Source organism: Pogona vitticeps, chromosome 8 (genome assembly GCF_051106095.1).
Source record: "Pogona vitticeps strain Pit_001003342236 chromosome 8, PviZW2.1, whole genome shotgun sequence".
In the NCBI taxonomy this organism is placed as follows: Eukaryota; Metazoa; Chordata; class Lepidosauria; order Squamata; family Agamidae; genus Pogona; species Pogona vitticeps.
In genome coordinates this window covers 23,585,335-23,606,380 of record NC_135790.1, presented here as the reverse complement: position 1 = coordinate 23,606,380, position 21,046 = coordinate 23,585,335, and the positions used below count along the sequence as shown (strand labels likewise).

Genomic DNA, 21,046 nt, shown 5'->3' with positions numbered 1-21,046 from the left:
GACACAAGTAGCAAGTGATTTGAAAATGGGTGTCCATGAAGGAAGCAGAATCTTGACTAAGCGAGGTCTTCTTGCACCTGATGAGCTGCTCTGACTGGAGAAAAGCATTCTGAGGCTAAGAATTTATAGGGCCTGGAAGACCCTGGGGAAGTCCACTGCCCAGGAGTGTTCAGTAAGTCAGTGGGGGCCAGTCATCCAATTTTGATGGTACCATGAAACACACGGGCCTCTAGGAGGTCACGTGGTTAATGCGGAGTGGTAGTGTATTAGATGTAAAGTGTTGATGCCTGATTGCTAAAAGCTCTAGTCTGTGAATAAACAAGCAAGCAAGCAAGCAAGCAAACCTACAATGCATCTTATCTGACTGGGGGGATTTGTAACCAGGTCCCGGTGCGGCAGCTGACAAGTGGCTACCCTATCTGGACACCACAGGATGGAGGAAATCTGGTGTAAACAATCTGATGGCAACTCTGAGAACTGATGTGCTTTCTTTCCCCCTTCCTTCAGGCACAAGCCCACATGCCCCGGGCAATGTGCGCATCGCTGTATCCATGACTTCAGCCAACGTTTCCTGGGAGCCCGGCTACGATGGCGGATATGAACAGACATTCTCAGTTTGGTACGGCCCTCTGTGAGTCATCCCAGCATGCTTTGCTCTCTGCTTCTCTTCTTTCCCACTTGGCCAGAACGTGGATTGGGCAAGAGGGTGTTGCCATTCTTGGACTGAGTCCACCTGATGAGCAATTCACAGGAGTCTGATGTCCTTGAATAAGGAGGCGACCAACTACCGACTGATTCCATTTTTCATCTGGATTTTAGACGGTTAAACCCGATGATGCAGAACAGGGCTTTCTCCAGTATCAGTTTCAGAGAGGTGGCATGCTTGCCTTTATCAACTGCATCTCCATCTCACCTTTCTTCCTTGATGAAAACTCAGAGCAGTTTGTTCAGATACACTATTGTCCATGTAGGAACCAGATGCACAACTGCTTATGGCCAAGCTAGATGTGTGGTGCTAAGTGAGTGCTCGCAGAAGGGCTTAGGTTGGTGGCAAAGATCTCCGATTTAGTGCCTGCCATCAGCAGGACTGTTGGCTTGCTTGAAATTAAAGAACTAGGTAGCCGAAGAGGCAAAAATCTGCTGCCTGAGACCTTGGTGAGGGAGGGAAATAGGGTAAGGAGGCTTTGAACTCTGCCACTTCAAGTCTTTGGGCAGACTTTGGGTGACTGTGGCAGCAAATTCTCTGTCTTGTGGATGGGATTGTGTGGCACGAAGGGCTAGCGGCTTGCTGTGCCTCTGAGCTGATTGGTATTCCATCCCTCCGTTGACTCTGACAGAAATGCCGAGGTGACGGTGACCTTCTGCGTTTCACTCTTGTTCCTCCTCTCTGATCCTTGGGGGCTTCCCCCCTTTTCTTTTCTTCCCCTCCCCTCTCTTTCCCACTCCCTCTAATTCGACCAGATGGAGTCTACTGATAAAATAAAGATTGGGTACATGCTTCTCATAATAAATGGCTTTGGAAGGAGGAGAATGGCGGAGCTGGGAAGTGGAAAGCTGAAAGCGGTGTGGTTGTGCAGAAAGACAAAAGGGGAGGGAGGGAGGGAGGAAGGAAGGAAGGAAGGGAGGAAGGAAGGAAGGAAGGAAGGAAGGGAGGAAGGAAGGAAGGAAGGAAGGAAGGAAGGAAGGAAGGAAGGAAGGAAGGAAGGAAGGAAGGAAGGAAGGAGTTAATGATGGATAGAAGGAAGGAAGGAAGGAAGGAAGGAAGGAAGGAAGGAAGGAAGGAAGGGAGGGAGGAAGGAAGGAAGGAAGGAAGGAAGGAAGGAAGGAAGGAAGGAAGGAAGGAAGGAAGGAAAGGAAGGAAGGAAGGAAGGAAGGAAGGGAGGGAGGGAGGAAGGAAGGAAGGAAGGAAGGAAGGAAGGAAGGAAGGAAGGAAGGAAGGAAGGAAGGAAGGAAGGAAGGAAGGAAGGAAGAAGAGAAGGCATGGATTGATTGGGTTTAGACAACAAAATGCACACAGCTGCCGCTGTGCTTAAAATGTCCTTGAGAATGAATGATTGAACTGCTTTCTTTTCTGTGAGCTGCATCTCACCTTAGAGGAGAGCTGGCGGGTTCTCCTCTTTACTGCCTGCTTTCTTGGCATTTCCCCCTCCCCAGCACATCCTTACAAAATAGGAACATTTTTTTCACCGTATTGTATTTTTGTAGGGTAGTGGAACAAGAAGAGTGAAGCGGGTTCTGTTCTCTTTTTATCTTGTTTTTGTTTATTTGTTTGCTTTGGCTTGGGCCTGAACAAGACGTCCCGAGAACTGAGCAAGAGGAGGAGACAAGCACCTTCCTCATCATCCAATTTTTGGGAGTGGGGTGGGTATGGTATGCCTCCTTTATGGAAGGTTCTGAGGAAATACCAGATTACTCTGTCTTCAGAGAATCTGTTCCAGGCTGACGTTCCGGGCTGAGCAATCCTGCATGTCTATCATACAGGGCTACTAGGTGACCTCCTTGTTCACTGCGTTTCTAGGGTTGCAAGTCAGAGGATCTTATGATATCATGGGATAGGCCTTCATCATGTCCTGGAGACGAGGCAGGCAAGGGTTGGGAGGGAAAACACTGGTTTCACTCTGCTATTGCCTGGGCTCCTGCAACAAAAGGACCCAGGAGTTGCAATGCTGGTGCTCCAGTCACTCTCTTGCTTGAAATGGCATGCGGGATCCAAAGCGAAGAGCTGGGGCAAATGACTTGGGAGAAGGCTAGTGGGTTGCTACTCTCGGACCTGTTGGTCCATTTGGAGCAAGGCATGTGCCTGCAACATCACACTGAACCAGGAATGGATGGAGATGGGTGCCGAAGCTTTAAAACCACACAAAAATTCAAGCTGTCTTCTAAAGCCTCTTCTCCGGTACAGATGTTCTCACCAAAGAACCCCAAACTGTAAGCTGAGAAAGCCAGAGTACTTCAAAATATGGTTTGAAAAAGTATTGTCCTAAAGCAGTGCTTCCCAACCATGCATCTTCAGATCTTCTTGAACTACAGCTCCCGGAAGCCTACAGCACTAGGTGTGCTGGGCATGATGTTTGAGAGCTGTAGTGCAAGAACATTTCAGGACCCAAGGCTGGGAACCCCTGTCCTAAAGGATTTTCATCTCTGCTTCCATGTTTGGTGAAGAACAACGGTTTCTTGCCTGTTCGTTACTTGTTGATATCACACCAAACACTCTTCACCCTTTTAACCAACATCCTGTGATCCTATTGTCTGATTTGTGTTCCCTCTTCCCGAGTGCTCTTTTGTTTATTTTGTAGCTTTAACATGCAGAAGCGTGCTTCTCTTCCCTCTGTCTTATCCACCTCCACAGGCAATCATTATGAGTTCTTCTTCTCCTTTGTCAAGATACAGTGGTGCCTCGCTTGACGGTGTTAATTCGTTCCAGCAAAATCACTGTAGAGCGAAAACATCGTCAAGCGAAATAAAAAACCCATTGAAACACACTGAAAACCATTCAGTGCGTTCCAATGGGCTGAATACCTGCTTGTCCAGCGAAGATCCTCCATACGGCGTCCATTTGCGGTGCCTGTAAAGCGAAGAATGCATCCTAGAAAGCGGGGGGGCCATTTTCTTCAGCCGGTGGCCATTTTGAAACCCGATGATCAGCTGTTTGCTGATCGTCGTAAAGCGAAAATCAGTTCCCAAAGCAGGGAACCGATCATTGTTAAACGAAAAAAACCCATTTAAAACATTGTTTTGCAATCGCAAAAGCGATTGCAAAAACCTAATCGTACAGCGATTTCGTCGTAGAGTGGGGCAATCGTTAAGCGAGGCACGACTGTACCTGGTGGTGCTCATTCCTATTGCTGCTGATGGTTTCTGTTCTGTAGAAGCAGCTCTGTTAGGTGGAAGTGTCCTCTAGGGTTCCTTGGGCATGGGAGAGTTTTCAGGTGAATCGGCCAACGCTGCTTCGTTGTGTCGGTGTTTTCAGTAACTGTTGCCTTCAGCAGGGCCTGGCATGGGGCCAGAAGGAATGAAATCATCTTTTGGACGCCGTGTTGACCAAAGCTGCTGCACAGGTGAATTTAGCTGAAGGCAAAAGTCAGCTCTGTAGTTAATTTGGTAGTCCCGCTGGTGGCATATGAGTCAGCCTAGACTCCCCCTGTGTGGCTGTTAGCTGAGCTGGCATTGTGCCGTGTGGAGAGGGCCACCAGTAATAAATATTTGGATTTGCTGTGACACATAATCAGAGCCTGTAGCAGGCAAATACCGAGGGGCAGCAAGATGGCAGGTTGGAAACATATAATTTAGGATTGTTATTTTACCGGTAGGGACCTTCCATAATTTCATTAGCCATGCTCCTTTCATTAGAAAGGTCCGTGCCAAGGTTTCAAATGGCAATCAGAAACCTGATTTTATTCACCTCCCACAACTCTTTTGCCCTTGTCCTAGAACAGCGTGGAGTTGTTTGGTGCACAAAAGGGGGCAGGAGTATGGCTGTCTATGCTTCATGAGTGAAGAAAGGCCACAGATTAGAGTATTGGTTGCGGAATTCGACCTCTTACACAACCCAGCTTTCATTTCAGAAACAATCAGGCTCCTGAGACAAATGACACAAGTTGAAAAGAGTGTGGGCCACACCGGCTGAGATTGCAGGCACCAAAACAAACATGTGTGGAGGTCAGATGGTGTGTGTGTGTGCGCGCGCGGGGGTCTAGGACTCTCTTGCAGTTTGCAAGACCGGAATGTGAAAATGGAGAGCAAACATGCAAATATGCTGGATTTAATAAGACCAAGGAATTCAACATTTCCTAGCAGGAAATTTGGGTTACGCTGGTACCTCATTATTGTATATGTGTGTTCTTCTTTCTTTCTTTCTTTCTTTCTTTCTTTCTTTCAAAGCAGAGTGGTAGATGTCCCTGGGCCCTCTTCCCGAGCAGTTTTGTTGGTTTTATTAAAATAATATCTTTATATTCTCTTTCTGCCTCTCTCTCTCTCTCTCTCTCTATCTCTCTTGCCCCCCCTCTCTCCTCCATTCCGCCTTTATTTCCTTCCTTCCTTCCTTCCTTCCTTCCTTCCTTCCTTCCTTCCTTCCTTCCTTCCTTCCTTCCTTCCTTCCTTCCTTCCTTCCTTCCTTCCTTCCTTCCTTCCTTCCTTCCTTCTTTCTTTCTTTCTTTCTTTCTTTCTTTCTTTCTTTCTTTCTTTCTTTCTTTGCCTCCCTCCAAAGAACCCACCCCTTGGATTGTCTCTCTTCTATCTTACCAGGATGAAGCGGGCACAGTTTGGACCTCATGACTGGCTCTCTCTTCCAGTGCCAGCTGGCCCCACTTGGCTGCTCATGGAGAATCTAGAACCAGAGACTGCCTACCAGTTCAGTGTCTTGGCCCAGAACAAGCTGGGCACAAGCTCCTTCAGTGAGGTAGTCACTGTGAATACTTTAGGTGAGCTGTGTTAATGTGGGCCTTGAACATCCAGGGTTGCATCAACAAATATGGCAAATCTATTCTTTTTTTAAAAAAAAACATATTTTCTCCTCTTCCACATTTTCTCTAGTGAGCTCATGCACTTCAATATATGCAAGCCTTTGCTGAGTAACCCAGCTTTATGATGTGAACTTTAACAGTAACAATGAGGAAAGGAGAACAGTTATATCGTTGTCTCATGAAAGGACAAATGGCTTGCAGTATTTCTGGGCCAGTCTAAGACAGAAACGTCATTGAACAGAATAGCAGAACTCTATTGATTCCATTTTTGCAGAAAACACTCTCTTGAGCCATTTTTTTTACAAATGGAGCCTCAGTTCATCTAAAGACGAGAGAAGTGCGAGGAAGTGAAACAAGACCTCTCAGTCTAAATTTATGCCCAGAAATTCTAATTTATTTGCACGTTGCAAATTAAAGACTTTGCAGGATGTCCACTGTGGAGACTGCTTCAGCAGGGGTCGGGGGGGGGGGGGGGAAGAGATCAGAAGTAGTAATTTGAATGGAGTCTCCCAACTAGCATCATTTAGTGTTTCTGATGTTGGCTGCTGTTGGTGAATCTGCTCTGGGTTTTAGTCAGAACTTTACCAGAAGTATATGCAGTGCTGGAACCCTGTCCCCAGGCAACTCAGAATAAATATTAACTGCCCTTAAATTGCATTGAAAGTAACAGTTGTTAAAGGTATATTCAAAGCTTAACCTTATAAGTAAAACTTGTGCCTTGTTGCTTTGAATTTGGTTTTGGTGCCGAATTTGTTTACCATTTTTAGTGTGATATTTCTTTGCTTCTTTTTTTAACATTTGCATGCCTCCTGTTTGTAGCTTTTTAATATTCTTTTAATGATGTAAGCTGCCAGGGGTCCTTTTTAAAGGAGAAAGACAGAGTAAAGATATTGTTGATAAAACTGGACAACATTTAAAAACGGGGTGGGAGTTCTAAGCAGAAGGGATAAATAAAGCCAAAAGGGTATAGCCAATTAAAGAAGTGATGGCCAGCCTCTTGGGCCAACACATCATGCATAAAGTGTAAAGCGTATTATTGCTGCTCAATTTATTTATTTATTTATTTATTTGATTTATATCCCGCCCATCTGGTATATCATCTGGTATATCAAGTACTTACACTGTCTGAACCCATCTCCAGGTAGCTCTCCTTGCATAGGTTTTTTTAAGTGTTTGCTTTTCCTCTCTCCCCGCTCAACCCTTTTGTTGCCATCAGCATTCCCTGTCACAACTCCGGAACCCCTGGTGCTGGTTACTCCACCGAGGTGCCTCACAGCCAATCGGACGCAGCAAGGAGTTCTGTTGTCATGGCTTCCTCCAGCCAATCATAGCTTTCCCATTGACCGTTACATCATGGAGTTCCGGATAGGAGAAAGATGGGAGATTTTGGATGATGCCATCCTGGGGAGCGACAATGAATTTTTTGCCAAGGATTTGACTCAGGTAAAAGGACGTTGGACTCATTTTACAGTACAGTGACCAGAATCCTAGTGGGATTGTGCTCTGGATGGCATAAATCGTGGCAGCGAATGGCAGTGAATTCACAATTCTGACTTACAGTACAGCAGCCTTTTAATTTCCAGATATCGAAGTGGTTTGTTATTCTTTTCTTCTGGAGGGTGCCCTGGGACTGTGCAATTTGCCCAGGGCTACACAGGTTGGCTCTCCTTGCAAGAGGCACAGTGGAAATCAAAAACTCTGTCTATCTCATTGATTTATTCATCCAGCTAGATAAAGGTTCCCCTTGACATTAAGTCCAGTCGTGTCCAACTCTAGGATCAGCTCATCCCCATCTCCAAGCCATAGAGCCAGCATTTCTCCATAGATCATTTCCGTGGTCACGTGGCCAGTGCGACTAGACACAGAATGCCATTACCTTCCCACCGTGGTGGTACCTATTTATCTACTCGCATTTACATGCTTTTGAACTGCTAGGTTGGCAGGAGCTGGGACAGAGCCCACTCCGTCATGTGGATTCAATCTTACAATGGCTGGTCTTCTGACCTTGCAGCACAGAGGCTTCTGTGGCTTAACCCGCAGTGCCACCACGTCCCTATTCATCCAGCTAGTCGTCCCTAAACCTGGATCCTCAAAGGCAGCTGGATTGCAATTACCATAGTTTCCAGCCATAATAGGCAACAGTTGAAGTGATGGTTTTTTTTTTTAGTCCAACAACATCTAGGCCACTCAAGGTAGGGAAAGACTGTGCCCTAGCACTCCACGTGGTTTCTTGGATGACAGATCAGTAATTGTAGATGAACTTGCCTGGATAATTACACTCATCTTTCCGTACAACACACAGCGAAGCGAAAACAAAGTGTCTTGCTTATATACCTCCCCATAGTGCTTAAAGCACTTCAGGTGGTGTACAATTATGCAGGCTACACATTGCCCCCACCTCAACCCCCCATTGAGCTGTGTATTCAATTGCTTGGCCTCAGAAGGATGGAAGGCCGATTCACCCTTGAGCCAGCTACTGAGGATTGAACCCGGATTGAGAGCAGAGATTTGGGTGCAGTTCTTCGATTTAACCACTGTGCTACAATCATTGAGGCAATCACTGGGCATATTTGGGAGTGTTCTATGGTGTATTCTGTGGATATAGGTGGAATCTGACACATTTGCTTTGCATGCCGTACGAATTGACTATGCATCTGAGGACATGGCAGCAGCTGTAGCATCCTGGGAATTGTAACCCCCCAAATATAACTTTTTCTGGACTGTAATTGTTTATTTACAAGCCAGCCTGTGGAAGAACAGAGCCCTGAAGGTGGATGATGATGAAATATGTGCCCATTATTTTGATAAGGGGGACTGACGTGCTGGCATACTTCAGAAATTCTCATCTAAATTTCTCCCCAGGTGATGGGGCTTCTAATGACTTGGTCTTCTTTCCAAAGCATTCATAATCCTCTGTTGTTCCATTTTAAAAAAACGAAAACAGCACACTGCATGTTGTGCAGAATTGCATTCTTTATGTCTCTTATCCCTAAATCTGCGTCATTAACGTGCTTCAATTTAAAAACTAAATAAATTAAAATCCTGATGTCCTTTTTGTATATCAAGGGTCTTATTGTGTGGTGGTCCCTCAGTGTGCATATGTGTTTCAGCAAATGCCATGCAGAAAGGATTTTGATGCCATCTTGTATTAAAATCACATGAATATTGCTTTCATTGCAGTGTGACTTGGCAAAAGGAAAATTCTGTTTATCCCGTCCAAGACTCTAGATGTGATGATATACCATTTCTGATGGTGTCTGCACCATCAAAACAGAGTAACTTGCAAACCAGCATCCTTTATAAAGAAAGGAATCTGGAAATAATATGGGATGCCATAGTATTAATATTATGCATTGTCTTCAAGGCAATTTTTTTTTTTTTGGGAGAACTCTTGGGAATGAAACAAAACAGAACTGCTGGACAGCTCAGTGGTTTAGATTTGTGGCTGTGGAGCCAGAGGTTGGAAGTTCAATTCCCCCACTGTGTTTCCCTGACAGGGGCTGGACTGGATGACCCTTAGGGTCCCTTCCAGCTCTGCAGTTCTGTGATTATTATAACATACTGTACGCTCAGCCCTTGTATTCCTGCAATGAGTAGGGGGTTGGACTCAATGGCCTTATAGGCCCCTTCCAACTTCACGATTCTATGATTCATCACATCTCTTATCTAAAAAGGAAACACAAAATAGAACCTTCAAATTCAACAGTTTCCAACCATTTGGCATCAAGACATCAAGTGGTGGATGGTTAAGATGTGTATGTTCTGCTAGGCTTTTGGTTTAGATTTCTACCTGCTGAGTGGGTGATTTAATGCATCCTGTTCTCTTTTATGATGAGGGCTGTTTCGGTACGTGATGTATTTTTAATGTTAGGAGCTGCCTGACAAGCCCTTTTGCGGGCCAAAAGGCTGTGTGTAGATAATGGTGCAAGTAAACAACAACAAAAATGAAGTGTTTGGTAATCAAGTGATGTGCATGCTAGTGAAGAACACTCTCTGGGGAAGTCACTAAGTGGTTGCGTGGTGGAATGCATATTGTTGCAGCTGATCATAGAATGGAGACCAGATATAATATAATTTACTCACTTGACCACAAATGGGGCCATATGATGATGGTACTTACAAAAGCTGGTAATCTCCTTCGGTATGTGCAAAGGGATTCTTCTGCCCTCATAGGGAAAGGATGATATGTCTAAACAGACAATGGGTTCATCTGCTTATCATGATTGGAGATGACCTTTTTGTCCCCACCACCACCATGGGGATATTAGCATTAGTGGAAACTGGTCGTAATTAACGATGTGCATGTTTTACGCCATAGGACACCTGGTATGAATTCCGGGTTCTGGCTGTCATGCAAGACCTCATCAGCGAACCCAGCAACATCGCTGGTGTATCCAGCACAGGTAAAGAAATGTGTTTTTTTCCCACTCTCCTCAGCTTTTTAACCAAGGGACTTCCAAAGGCAAGCTGCTAAGCAGGCCAGCTGTATAGCAGGTTCCATGCTTTTATGAGACATGGGTATCTAAAGAAGCAGGGCCCTCTTGGTTATGGCTTCAGAAGGCTCCCCCAAACCATGAGAAGAGTGTTTGTTGTTTTCAATGGAATCTTCTCAGACAGGTTTATTCTGTCATGTATCTAAAATGAAGAACGTTTTGTTCTTGTCGGCTTGATTTGGGCAGTTCTAGCCTTATTGATATATTTGTCCGTGGATTTGAGGTGTGGGACTGGGTAGGGATTTTTTAAACACATGCTTCCTTGTGAAATCTATACTGAAATGTGGTTAATATACTGTATAGAGATGTTGACAGAGGCTTAAGAAACATTGCATATTAAACCTGAGATGGGATTTGAACTGAAGGTTTGCTGACCCACGAAACCAAAAATACCATATTTTTTCCATGTATAAGACTATACTTTTGTCTAAAATCTTTAGAATAAAAATTGAGGGTCGTCTTATACACACAAGTAAGCTGAGGAGAGAACAAAAACAAATGGAAGGGAAAGCAAGGATCAAACTGATCCTGCAGGGCTTTGATCCCTTTTCCCCTACACTTGCTAAGTCCCACTTAGATTTCTTACTTTTGGGTTAGAAAAGGGGGGTCTTATACACTGAAAAATATGGTAAATGAGTAACATGCCAATAACTCATCCCACAGCAATAATTCAGAGCCATTCTGTACCTGATGCAGGTGGGGAAATAGAATTCTGGACTGTACCATTGTGTTGGGGAGGGGATACTGGAATGCTCACCAGCAGGAAGATTTTGCTTCATGTCATAAAGTAGCACATGAATGGAGGGCTGAGCTAATCATGTTCTAATCTACCGCATGCAAGAAAGGATTTATTTTTGGTTTACTTGTTTTCACGGCAGGGTGCGTTCAAATACATAATTCTGCCATGTAGTCTGATATGGTGCAGTCCAGAATTCGACATCTCATTGTCAAAGCTTAGACATGTTTCTTTTAAAAAAAAAAAGAGCTGCAACATCTAACAAAGGCATTTTGGGAGTTGTAGTTCAGCATTTATTGAGGCTTTGCTCTTACGTCATAATATTTAACAGAGTTCTTCTCTTATCCTCTCCTGGCCTCTAGTGGTGTTTCTTTATCTATTCCTGATCTGTGTGCCACTGTCTGCTAATTGAAGTGGTACCACTCTTTCCCACAAGATAATTGAAAAAGGTGGTGTGGATGTTCATTGCATGTATTCCCACACATTTAAGCTGTTGCATAATTATCATATATTAATTTTTTGCCCATGTTATTTCATTTGCGTCTGACCTTTCTCTCCCTCCCTCCCTTCCTCTCTGTCTCTAAAACCTATAGTGTAATTTCAGAATGTTATCCCTGCCCATTGGCTTTCTCATTCTCTTTCTCAATTTGGCCTCTCTTTCTCTTAAAATCTTTAAGACAGAGGGATAAATGGTGGGTGTATGTAATGATCTTATTTACTGAGTTGATTTGATTTAATTTATATGCCACCTTTTCCCGCATATAGGACCCAAGGCAGCTCACATCAATTAAAATCATGCAATAATAAAAAGTTCAACATGCCGTAAGAAATGATATGTTAAAAAACAATTAAATATCGGTCAGGATTAAAAACAATTTTGAAAACATTTTTAAAAAATTAAAGAGAGGAACTTGGCTCCATCAGGTCTAGATTCCTCAAAAGAAAGCTAAAGATTTGTGGAGAAGGAATTAAGTGCTTGATTTTGTGTCTATGCATGCCCTTGCCAGTGGTCCGCTCTGTAAGTGATGGAATGGACGGTACTTCATGAAAAGTTTAGAAAAAGTCAGTGCCCACATTATCTACCCTTCTCGATGCTATAAAATAGTTTGTTGGGGTTTTGCTTCTTTCTGTGGATTGTCTGGGGATACCTCAAATCCTACAGAGTAAGAGCAGCATGGTAACACCCTCACTTTACACACAAAACCGGCTCAGATAAGGATGATGGAAGTCCCATGAAAGGCGCGTCCTTTGTTTATTTTGGGCTCAAGGTGCAGCATCCTGTCAGCCATTTTGTGGTTGCAAAAGGAGTGCCCGGAGCCGCATCCTTACAAGACCTCCCCCTTTTTTGGGGGTCTCTTCCAGATGTATTTCCGCAGCCAGACCTGACGGACGAAGGTTTGGCCCGGCCTGTGCTGGCAGGGATCGTTGCCACCATATGCTTCCTCGCGGCGGCCATCCTGTTCAGCACGCTGGCGGCCTGCTTTGTCAACAAGCAACGCAAGCGGAAGCTGAAGCGCAAAAAAGGTGAGCTGTGTGTGGCAGGTTTTGATGGTCAACCCTTGGGAGCTCAAGATGAATTGACATTCTAAGGTGTGGTTCTTCTAAAAAGAGAGAGCGAAATCTATTTGATTGCCAAGCAAATCATTGCTTTACACACACACACACACACACACACACACACACACACACACACACACACACACACACACACACACACACACACACACACACACACACACACACACACACACACACACACACACACTTTTAAAATGGTTGTCTGCTTCTCTATGTGGTGCCCAACCTTGGGTCGCCACATGTTCTTGGACTACAGCTCCCAGAAATCGTGGGCAGTATAGCCTAATGGTGGAAGTCTCTGGGATTTTTTTGTCCAGTAGCATCTGGGGACCTGAGGTCGGGAATGTCTGGTGTAGATGGTGTAGTCGGCGTCTTTATTTAGCTAGCTTTGTTTTTAAAAACTGCAGCCAATAAATTCCGTGGTTTCCCCACATCGTTGGCCATTGTCAGTACAACGAAAGACGACTGGAGCAGATTTTTCAGTCTTTTTCAAAGATTTCTTCCAACGTATAGTTTCCAAGAATCATCGTCTGAAATATCAGTGACTTTCTGAAATCACGGAGGAACTGAACTTGCAAAACGCTCTTGTTCTCAGTCTGTAGATGTGGGGTAAATCCTGTTTCAGAAGCTGAGCATGCCAAGCTAATGCAGTGGACGTGCATCACTGGATGCTCACCAATGCCACTGTCCATGAAAACACTGAATCATCCTCTCACAAGGATGCAATATTAAGGCTAGCCTTTTCTCTGACATATTAGCTCTATCTGTGCATGAAATTTGGTCATGTGAGGCAACGTTCAGTTTTATGATCTCTTTTTCCCACCACAAGTCCAATGGGAGTTGAGAATTTTTTTTTCATTCACTAGACAGGGACATGGTGGCGCTGTGGGCTAAACCGCAGAAGCCTGTGCTGCAGGGTCAGAAGATCCGGCAGTCGTAAGATTGAATCCACGCAACGGAATGAGCACCCGTTGCTTGTCCCAGCTCCCGCCAGCCTAGCGGTTCGAAAGCATGCAAATGCGAGTAGATAAATAGGGACCACCTCTGTGGGAAGGTAAACAGCGTTCCATGTCTAAATCACACTGGCCATGTGACCACGGAAAGATTGTCTTCGGACAAACGCTGGCTCTATGGCTTGAAGAGCGGGATGAGCGCCGCCCCCTAGAGTCGGACATGACTGGACAAAAATTGTCAAGGGGAACCTTTACCTTTACCTTTAGAATGAGGAGATGCCAGGAAAAAAAAGTCTGGAAATGAATCTTGTGAAACTGCTGCGGTAACCAAACATGGTTCTAACTGTGTTGCTGGAAGTTGCACTAAACATGGTGCCTTATTTTAAGTGGCCCTGGAATCCCTTTATTAATTTATTCCTCTTCCCTTTTTAAAATTCTTTCCCCAGACCCTCCTCTCTCCATCACCCACTGCAGGAAGAGTCTGGAGTCACCGTAAGTATTTTTGGTATTCTAGATGTCACCCACGCTGTGATTTATTAGCAGACCGTTCCCCCAAAGGATAAGGCTGATGAGAAACGAGAACGATCTGACTTCAGCTTGCCATTTCAGATGTTCCTCAATGGTTGACTTTCTGGGGCTGCAGGTGATGCTGCGGTGTGCCTGACATAATTCCTCACATAAACACAACTCCCTGTATGTGGAAAACTAGCATTATAGAAAGAGATAGATTGCAGTGCTAGCCAGCACATTGCGAAGAATTTGTTTGTAATCTTATGCACACATATAGGCTCGGGGTGTTAGTCTAGAGCCAATTTGTGTCCTGTGCTAATTGTTTGTTTCATATCCGTGCTACAGACAGCACAGGGATAAAGCGCGCACCTTCTACGCAGAAAGCTCCAGATTGTCTATGGCATTTCCATCCAAAGTTAGTCAAAGAGAGCATTGTGGTAGACCCATAGTCCCTTTTGTGTGTCAAGAAGACTCTGAGGACCAAGGAAGAATACCATATGGTAACTAACTAGATTGAGTCTCAGACATGGTTAGAATTACTCCTTCTCCTCTTCATATAATAATCATCATGTGTCGTCAAGTCAATTCTGACTTACGGCGACCCTTTTCAGAATCGTCTAGGTAGAGAATACTCAGAAGGAGTTGACCATTTCCTCCTTCTGGGGTCACCCTGACATTGTGCAGCTTGCCCAAGGCTGCACAGGCTGGCTTTACTCATAGAAGGCACCATGGGGGAATCAAGCTCCTACCTCTGGCTCTGCAGCCAGATGCCTAAATCTCTGAGCTAAGCAGCCGGTATTTTTCATCGTTTTCTAATGTTTTCAGACTCATCCATTTTTTGACTGTTTGTGACAAACAAGAGGAGGCATAATGCCCCAGTTCTTTTCGCTCTCCCTTGAACCTGGGTAGTCTGTGTTTCTTCCAGTGGCACCAAGCAAATCTCTGAGACAATTCTCTCCCCCCTTCTCTGTCTTTTCCTCTCCATCTCCCCTCCACTTCCCAATTCCTACAAACACCCCCCCTCAGGTTATCCTCTGGTAAGGTGAGTCCCGAGAGCATCCGCACGCTGCGGCCTCCTTCCGAATCCTCCGACGACCAAGGGCCACCGGGCAAACGGATGCTGAGCCCCACCAAGGAGAAAGAGCTCTCCCTCTACAAGAAGACCAAGCGGGCCATCAGCAGCAAGAAATACAGCGTCTCCAAGGCGGAGGCCGAAGCCGAGGCCACCACTCCCATCGAACTCATTAGCCGCGGGCCGGATGGCCGCTTCGTCATGGATCCTTCCGAGATGGAGCCCTCTCTCAAGACCCGGCGGATCGAGGGCTTCCCCTTTGTGGAGGAGACCGACATGTACCCGGAGTTCCGTCAGTCGGACGAAGAAAACGACGACCCTGTGATGCCTGCCTCCGTGACCGCCCTCAAGTCCCAGTTGACTCCTCTTTCCTCCAGCCAGGAGTCTTACCTTCAGCCACCAGCATACAGCCCTCGATTCCACCGGGGCCTGGAGGGGGCAGGTGTCCTGGAAAGCCGCCTCCAAGCCACGGGCCAAGCCAGGCCTCCGCCCCCTAGGCCGTTCCACCATGGCCCGTATTACGGCTACCTCAGCAGCGGCAGCCCCGGGGAGATGGACCCTCCGCCCTTCTACATGCCAGAGGTCAGCCCTCTCAGTTCGGTCATGTCCTCCCCTCCTCTGCACCCCGAGGGGCCTTTTGGCCACCCCACCATCCCTGAGGAGAACGGAGAGAATGCTTCCAACAGCACCCTGCCCCTGACCCAGACACCCACAGGGGGCCGGTCCCCTGAGCCGTGGGGCAGGTCCGAGTTCCCTTTCAGCGGCCTGGAGTCTTCGCCCATCATGTTCCCTCACCAGCTCCACCCGTGCGAAATGGCGGAGAGCCTGCAGCCCAAGGCCAGTCTTCCAAGGGGGCCGCCACCTTCCTCCCTTCAGGTCCCCGCCTCGTACCCGGGCATCCTGGCCCTGGAGGCGCCCAAGAGTTGGACGGGCAAGTCGCCCAGCAGGAGCCAACCTTCCGTGCCCGCCGCCGCCGCCGCCGCCAAATGGCAGGACAAACCTATGCAAACCCTGGTGGGTCAAGGGCAGCTGCGACACACCAGCCAAGGCATGGGCATACCTGTGTTGCCTTACCACGGGCCGTCCGAGTCAGTCAGCCACAGCGGCACAAGCACATTCGGGCTGGACACCAGGTGGTACGACCCCCAACCGAGACCTCGGCCCAGCCCTCGGCAAGCCAGGAGGGCCGAGCCCAGTTTACATCAGGTGGTGCTACAACCTTCACGGCTTTCTCCCCTGACCCAAAGCCCCCTCAGCTCCCGTACCAGCTCCCCGGAGCTGACGGCACGTGCCAGGCCACGGCCGGGCCTCATCCAGCAGGCGGAGATGTCCGAGATCACCCTTCAGCCTCCGGCGGCGGTTAGCTTCTCCCGCAAGTCGACGCCATCGACGGGGTCTCCGGCCCAGAGCAGCCGGGGAGGGAGTCCGAGTTTCCGTCCGGCCATGGCCTTCACCTCTTTGGCCACGTCTGGGTACCCTCCCTCTCAGTGCCCCTCCCTGCCGGTGGAGCCCATGGACGTCTTTGGACCAATTCCCTCGCCGAGGAGGGCTGGAGAGGAGATCCTTCAGCCAGAGCCGACACCGACGACCAGCTCGGGGTAAGCGGCAGGGTGTCTGTCAACGCTTGTTTTTTCCCCTTTTACCGAAAGCCCTTCTTTCCCTCCCAGCCTCACCTGCTCCCACCCCTTCCCATAAGCTCTTCCCCTGCCACCATCCACCCGATTCTTAGGCACACTGCAGTATTCTTTTTGGAGACCATTTCCAGCTGGCATTTCTAAGATACCAACCTGTGCCACCCCACCCCGCCAGCCCCTAATCCACAATGCCTTGTCAGTCACTGCTCAGCTGAGTTGCTTAGATCAGGAGAGGGCAACACGGTTGGGATGGCTCCTCTTTCTGTGTTATTTAGACGAAGGGCGTTCGGCTTCATCCCTCTCAAGAACGAAACATCCAGGCTGGCTTTTGGTTTCCAAGTTGGGAGGAAGCAAAAGGTCCCCACTATAAAAGAGAGGGAGGATAAAAATTTAAATGCAAGTGGAGGTGCCTTTTTTGGGGTGGTGGAGATTTTTGTCCTGGGGGAATGAGTCCCAGAAATTACCAATATTTTCCTCTTCTAGTTCCTGGCTGTTTACTTTCCTGAGACATTAAGGCCTTGGGGCTGCTCTTTGCCTTCTTCACGCCCTTTTCTCCCCCCGAGAGGGTTTGTCATCCGCCATGACTGAAACGTGGCCGCACACGCCGCCTTTTTCCACATGATCTCCAAAAGGGGTGCTGCAGCCTTTCCCCCCCAAAAAACAAAAGACTCTGGCAAGGCGAGAGACCAAGACTTTAGCCACATGCAACGACTTATAAGGAGAGGACCCCAAAACAAAATCCACCCTAAACACACAGAAGTCCAAATCGGGAAGCGGCCAGCGTTCTCGGATCCTCTCCATGCAAAAGGATTACAGCTGGGCCTATTTCTCCAGCATGTGGTTTTCCCAGGTATCAGGGTTGCACCAGGCAAAGTGTGTCTTTCTTTCTGTCTCTTCCTTCTTTCCTGCACACCTCTCGTCTTTCACAGCACCTGTAGGCACGTGCTCTCCTGCCATCCGTTTGTCTTTGTTGAGAAAAAAAACCTTCTTGTATTCTTATTTGTGTCCTCCATGTGGTAGAATTTGAACCCCATGCCCCTTTTGGACCCTGGCCTTGTGGAAGTGGATAGCTCCTTGTTCGATATAGATCCGTTTGGTTTGGGAGAGAACCCCACAGCCAGCGAGAAGCAAGGGTGGGGTTTTGCAAGAAGTGGCCACCCTGGTGGGTGGGTTGATGCTGCTAGTGTCACCGTGGAGCAAAACCGGGACATCCATCCCAAGTGCAGCCACTCTGGCTTTTACCCCCCCCCCCCTTGCATTTCACCTACACCCTCTGGTACCTGGAAGCTCCTAACTCTTTAGAAACCCATTCATCCTGATTAGCAGTTGCTGCTTTCCAGGGAGTGGGCCCATTGGACAGGAGAGCTGTATTTGCACTAAAGCGTTGAGGTGGCTGTCGCTACTCCCAACACACAATCAAACCGGCTTCGCTTATTTGGATAGAAAACTTAGTAAATCTGGAACATATTCAGAAAGCTCCTGTCTGGGGGGAAACTTAGGAATCTCCAAAGGGCACGTCTACACTACAAACACAGTCTCTGATTCCATGTTGCTTTAATTGTCATGGCTTTCCCTAAGGAATCGTGGGAACTGTAGTGTTTTTTTTCTTCTGAGGGTCGTATCTTGACCTGTTCCCTTCAGACAAGCCCACGGGGTAACAACCCTTTTCCTGACAGTTACGTAACAATAAAGGAAATAATTGCAAATTTGCTATATTTTAATGATATCTAATTAGTTTATCACCTGGTTAAATTAATGAGGCTGGCCCGGCCCTCCTTATGGAATTACAAATTCCAGGGTTCCCATAGAAGAGGAGCCGACTCTCGGACCTCTTTAAATCTGTAGTGCAGACATGCTTTCTGTGATAGTACCCTGTTGTCTGTGCTTTGAAGTCATGCCTCCTCTACGCTTTCATCATCCTTTTCTTTGTTCTTCCGTTTCTTTCCCCCCCTGGCATTGTTTGTTTCTTTGTGTTTTTTGTTTACTTTCCCCTTCACTCTTCCTTTTGGGTTTACTTTTTTCCTTTTTGACTTGCTGATGTCTTGTGGAGCTTGGCTCCTTGCGGGTGTTGATAACTGCTTTGTTTTTGATTAATCTCAGCTATCTGGGCAGTGTTGTCAAGACAAGCTACTCCTCAGCTCAATAGGTAAGGGTGATCAATGTCTGGAAGGATGGTGCTGGGGCTGTGGGGTGCGGGCAGGGAATGGGGCATGGGAAGGGATGCCAATGGGGCTCTTTTTCAGTAACCTTTTTTTTTTCCTTTAAAGGGGAATAAGGAATTGCAAAACCCAGGACAAACATTTGCCTACTTAGTCTCTGTGGCTTTTGGGTTTCCCCATTTTGCACTCCCGATCTGTTTCGCTCATGCAGAACTGAATCTCGTTAGAGAAACACATGAGATTTTTCTTGGTGCAGTTCCATTTCAGAAGATGCGTGTTAAGATGGTGTAGCTTTCTGTTTGAATTTGGAAATTAACTGTCTTGCATACTTAACTATTAAGACTTTAGTGCACCGAGAGCAGTTTGTAAAATAACCTAAGAAATTCTTAGTGTTTATTCTTCTACAGTGTTTACATGATAATGAGTGGGAATGACTGCTGATAAGAACACAACATGAAGCATCCTGGATCAGACTTCAGCCTATCTGTTGCATTCATACAATGGCCAACTGGTTCCCTAAGGGAAAGCCATCAGCAGAACTTAAGGGTGCAACATCATCCTCTGTTTCATATGCTACAACCCCTGATATACAGAGGTACAATACCTTTGGTGCAAGAGGTGAGGTGTGGCCACCTGCACTAGTAGCTGTTGATGGGTTTCACTTCTATGAATTTGTCTAATCCCCTTTTAAAGTTGGCAACCATCACTATACTTTGTGGTGGTGAATTCCACAATTTACCCATGTGTTGCAAAAGAGAAGAAGCACTTTAAAAAAAATCCACCCTGAATTACTTCTCATCTTAGTAGTTCTGGTATAATGGGAAAACAGAAGAACATCTTCCTATCACCTCCTTCCACACCACACCTTATTTTATACATCTCTCATGTGTTCCCTTAGTTTGCTTTTCCCCCCTAAACCAAACAGCCCACAGAGGTAGAGGAGCAATTAGTAGTAAAAATACAACTGGGAGGGAATTATTGAACTTCCTCTTTTTGTACACATGAGGAGGATGTCCCCATCAAAATCACTCCCCAAAACTTTGGAGGGAAAAAAAGATGTCGTGGCTGCTTATACCATTAACATAATGGAAATCCTGTTGGGTGGCATCCATCTGTGTGATGAGAGTGACATAATTCGTTGTGTCAGATCACCACTGATTACAGATTTCATTTTGTGAAGCACAGGTCTGGGGTGTATGCAACTTTGTCGTATTGTGTATAAGACATATATATCCCCAAATCTTTAATGAAGCAGCAGTTCTGCTTTTGCTGATGCCATTCTCATTGTTCAGGCAGAGCTGCGCAACAGGATTACATCCATTGTGTCATTGTGCCTGTAAGCCTTTATAGTGCCTTTATAAAGCTATGCACAAGTTTCCATTGACCATGAAGAAAAAGCAGAACATAAAATAAATCACTGCCCTACTGTGACATGAGCAATGTCAACTGTTACTGTTTTTCTAGAGGCCTCAGTATAGAGCTTTATTCCACAGGGACCCTAAGTAGCCATTGCCTTTGGGATTTCTTTTCTGTCCTTTGTTTACAACCCATTTAAAGGCCTCCATTTAGGTTTTCTCAGCACTTCTAGAAAGGGCTTTCTGTTTCTCCAGGCTCACAAATCTGTGCAATGTTAAATGCACTCTGGTGGGCAAAATGTGTGCAAGTATGTTTTAAACCACACTTGTGAAAGGACCCTTAATGGGTAGGCTTAGCTTGCACCCTGCCCCATCCTTGACAAAAAGACATATGCATACCCAAAGGTAGTGACGGGCCTTAAACATGGTTGTAATTTGATACACCCATTTTTGAGATGGGAGCTGTGAATGCACACCACATTTTAGTCTGTACTTTGAAGGAACTGTCCATGGTGCTGATGTCTGTCACCTCAATAGATTCAGCATCCTGTATACATTTTATAAAGTACAGATTAAAACACTGGCTGAATTCATGCTCTCCCCCTTTCCTAAAAGTGGAGCCTCACACTACTATTCCTTCAAAGGAAACTGCTGCATGTGCTGTTGCCCATTTCCGGCGAGTGACCCTTGTCGTCTGGGGGTTGTCTCCCTTCTCTGCCTGGACTGTCCAGAGGACCCTCCCACAGTTGCAATTTAAGCTGATATGCATATTTGAAGATGAGTTTAACACACATAGATGGAAAATGGTAGGTTTTTGGGGTGGCTACTCCAATAATTCTATGGCCACTGACTGGCCCGAACACTTCAGATTGGAGATTTGGCATGGTATGATTGGATGGATGGATGGATGGATGGATGGATGGATGGATGGATGGATGGATGGATGGATGGATGGGTGGGTGGGTGGGTGGGTGGGTGGGAGGGAGGGAGGGAGCATGGATGGATGGATGGAGGGAGGGATGGATGGATGGATGGGTGGATTTCATTGCAAACATGTTCTGACCACATGTGTACAGAAATCTGGATGCCAGGTA

At 46.5% G+C, this 21,046-nt stretch overlaps 1 protein-coding gene across 4 annotated transcripts in view; it reads left to right on the top strand.

Annotated features, from left to right (window-relative positions):
* IGSF9B (immunoglobulin superfamily member 9B) overlaps positions 1 to 21,046 on the top strand; it is a 103,478-nt gene that overhangs the window by 70,187 nt on the left and 12,245 nt on the right. For 2 of the 4 annotated variants that reach the window (XM_078379838.1, XM_078379840.1), the window contains exons 12-18: positions 508 to 631; positions 5,245 to 5,420; positions 6,679 to 6,905; positions 9,781 to 9,865; positions 12,054 to 12,215; positions 13,669 to 13,714; positions 14,759 to 16,402. In XM_078379838.1, coding sequence (XP_078235964.1) covers positions 508 to 631; positions 5,245 to 5,420; positions 6,679 to 6,905; positions 9,781 to 9,865; positions 12,054 to 12,215; positions 13,669 to 13,714; positions 14,759 to 16,402 — 2,464 coding nt within the window. Of the gene's footprint in view, positions 1 to 507; positions 632 to 5,244; positions 5,421 to 6,678; positions 6,906 to 9,780; positions 9,866 to 12,053; positions 12,216 to 13,668; positions 13,715 to 14,758; positions 16,403 to 18,538; positions 18,585 to 21,046 lie in introns of all 4 variants that reach the window. The other 2 variants (XM_078379839.1, XM_072979141.2) reach the window with 2 other exon arrangements.